General features: G+C 32.7%; 1 protein-coding gene across 1 annotated transcript; it reads left to right on the top strand.

Annotated features, from left to right (window-relative positions):
• The first annotated feature begins 1,191 nt into the window (after positions 1-1,191).
• On the top strand, positions 1,192-2,304 carry LOC107061058 (uncharacterized mitochondrial protein AtMg00810-like). Its single transcript, XM_015309801.1, has 3 exons — positions 1,192-1,486; positions 1,649-2,029; positions 2,189-2,304. The coding sequence occupies exons 1-3, from the start codon at positions 1,192-1,194 to the stop codon at positions 2,302-2,304; spliced, it is 792 nt and encodes a 263-aa protein (XP_015165287.1).
• Positions 2,305-2,680: the final 376 nt, after the last annotated feature.

Genomic DNA, 2,680 nt, shown 5'->3' with positions numbered 1-2,680 from the left:
ATATATATTTGCATTAATGAAAATATGTATCTCATAAAATTAGCTATCAAATAAATAATAAAAATTAAACTACTACAAACTTCAACTGGCGTTATTGAACTTTTCTTCATTCAAAATACTGAAATATTAAGAAATGGTAAATAACTAAAACAAAAGGGCACTGTTTATATAGTAATAACTATTTTGAAGCAAACTTCCTGAGAGTCTAAATCACATAAGTAGAATTAATAAAATCATTCTTTTGTCTTGAGCATAAAAAATAAATCGTGACCATTCTCTAAATTTTGGAAAAAATATCCAGAAGCATATAACTGCATCAAAAGAGAAATTGTTAACAAAAACAAATAAATTTAGACTGCATCATGTTAACTTCATATATTGGAACATTACAAACTAATATAAATATTAAGCAAAAAATAATTATTATATCATCAAAATTATATTATTTTCCTCAAGTACTCGAGGTTATGGAATATACCCTCTTAGGATAGAACGACTTACTTCATCAGAATAGTGGTACCTCATATTCCGCTAAACTTCGAACTCACTCAACGACAATAAATTATACAAAAAAATTTAAAATGCAAGAAGAAGAAGAATAGAAGATTAGAAAAAATTGTTGTTGAAAAATGAGAGGAACCCTCAATTTAAAATCAACAAAGGGTAGTATGTACAAGTATTTTTTGTGTCTTATCTTAAAAATCATGACCTTTTCGAGAAGTCACAACACTTTGGAAAAGTCACAACTCTTTGGAAAAGTCACAACTATTGAAAAAGTTACAACTATCTTGAAAAGTCACAACTCATCGAAAAATCACAGCCTTTTGAAAAAAGTCACAACTTATCGGAAAAGTCACAACTTATCGAAAAAGACACAACTTAAGTTAGGGATATTATAGTAATTTAACATTCAAGTTAGGAGTTCATGCTTTTAAGGTAATATAGATTCTGTAATAGTCTCTATTTAATTATAGAATACATTCTTTGTTAGGCATAGCGTATGGCTACTTATACACATGGGACATTGTTCCTTGTCCTCAAAATGACCGTCCAATTGGATGTAAATGGGTTTATTCAATTAAACTTCATTTTGATGGAACTCTTGATCAGTACAAAGCTCGATTGGTGGTCCTTGGCAACAAACAGGAGTATGGTGTAGACTATGAGGAGACTTTTGTACCTGTAGCATAAATGACTAAGGTGCGAACTATTATTGCCATAATAGCATCACAAAATTGGCCTCTTCATCAAATGGATGTCAAGAATGCTTTTCTTCATGGTGATCTCAAAGAAGATATTTATATGAAAACCCCACCTGGTTTGTTCTCATCAGCTACAACAAATGTATGCAAGTTGAAACAGTCTTTATATGGATTAAAACAAGCTCCAAGAGCTTGGTTTGACAAGTTTCAGTCTACTTTGCTTCTATTCTCTTTTGAGCAGAGCAAATATGATTCATCTTTGTTTCTTCGAAAAACAACTACAGGTTGTATTGTTCTTTTCGTATATGTAGAGGACATTATTATTACAAGAACTGATTCTTCACTAATCACTAGCCTCTAGTAACAACTTATGGATTCTTTTCATATGAAAGATCTTGGTAATCTTACATGATTTTTGGGGTTAGAAGTTCATTATAATTCTTTAGGTGTGTTCTTGAACCAACGAAAATATACTCAGGACTTGATTGCTTTGGCTGGTCTTCAAGAATCTTCCTCTGTAAATACTCCATTGGAATTGAATGTAAAGTATTGTCGTGCAGAAGGAAATTTTCTTCCTGATCCAACTTTGTATAGGCAATTTGTTGGGAGCCTAAATTATCTTACTATTGCTCGGCGTTATATCTCTTTTGCAGTTCAACAATTGAGTCAATTTATGCAGGCTCAACACCATCTACATTTGGTGGCTGTCCAACATATCATTCAATATCTCTTGGGAACATCTACTCGTGGATTATTCTTTCCTAGTGGTTCTGAGATTCAGTTTAATGCATTTAGTGATTCTGATTGGGCTGGATTTCCTGCTACTCGTCACTCCGTCACGTGTTGGTGCATGTTTCTTGGAGATTCCTTGATATCTTAGAAGGACAAGAAGAAAGATTGTGTATCAAAGTCTTCCACCGAATCTGAATACCGAGCATTGTCTATGGCTTGCTCTAAGAGTATTTGGCTTCGTGGTTTACTTGCAGAAATTGGATTTGCTCAGTCTAATCCCACTCCTCTCCATGCTGACAACACAAGTGCTATACATATTGCTACTAATCAAGTTTATCATGAAAGGACCAAACACATTGAAGTGGACTGACATTATATCAGAGAAACTCTAGATAAGAGAGTCATTACTCTTCCACAGGTATCCAGTGATCTTCAAATAGCTGATGTGTTTACAAAGTCTATGGCACGACAACGTCATCAGTTTCTAGTAGGCAAATTGATGCTTTTTGATCCACCGACATTAATTTGAGGGGGAATGTTAGCATGATTGGACATATTCTAAATATCTGTACATATCTATGTTATAACTCTAAATATTTGTGTAATGATGATATGAGATAGCATAGATTAATGTATCATGTTTTCGAAGATATTAAAATTAGGAATAGCATATATTTACGGATATATAGCAGATTTTTAGGCATGCAAATTAGAATTCTTTCTATTTAATGGAAGAACTCTCATTT

The sequence above is a fragment of the Solanum tuberosum genome, unplaced genomic scaffold (assembly GCF_000226075.1).
Source record: "Solanum tuberosum cultivar DM 1-3 516 R44 unplaced genomic scaffold, SolTub_3.0 scf00113, whole genome shotgun sequence".
In the NCBI taxonomy this organism is placed as follows: Eukaryota; Viridiplantae; Streptophyta; class Magnoliopsida; order Solanales; family Solanaceae; genus Solanum; species Solanum tuberosum.
Note: the sequence above shows the minus strand (reverse complement) of the source record. Positions and strands in the feature narration are given on the sequence as shown.

Bases quoted from the DNA above. Each gene is read 5' to 3' on its own strand.
- LOC107061058 (XM_015309801.1), top strand. From the start codon at position 1,192: ATGACTAAGGTGCGAACTATTATTGCCATAATAGCATCACAAAATTGG. The intron at 1,487-1,648 runs GTTGTATTGTTC...ATAATTCTTTAG, and splicing joins TCTTCGAAAAACAACTACAG to GTGTGTTCTTGAACCAACGA. The intron at 2,030-2,188 runs GTCACTCCGTCA...GTTTACTTGCAG, and splicing joins GGCTGGATTTCCTGCTACTC to AAATTGGATTTGCTCAGTCT.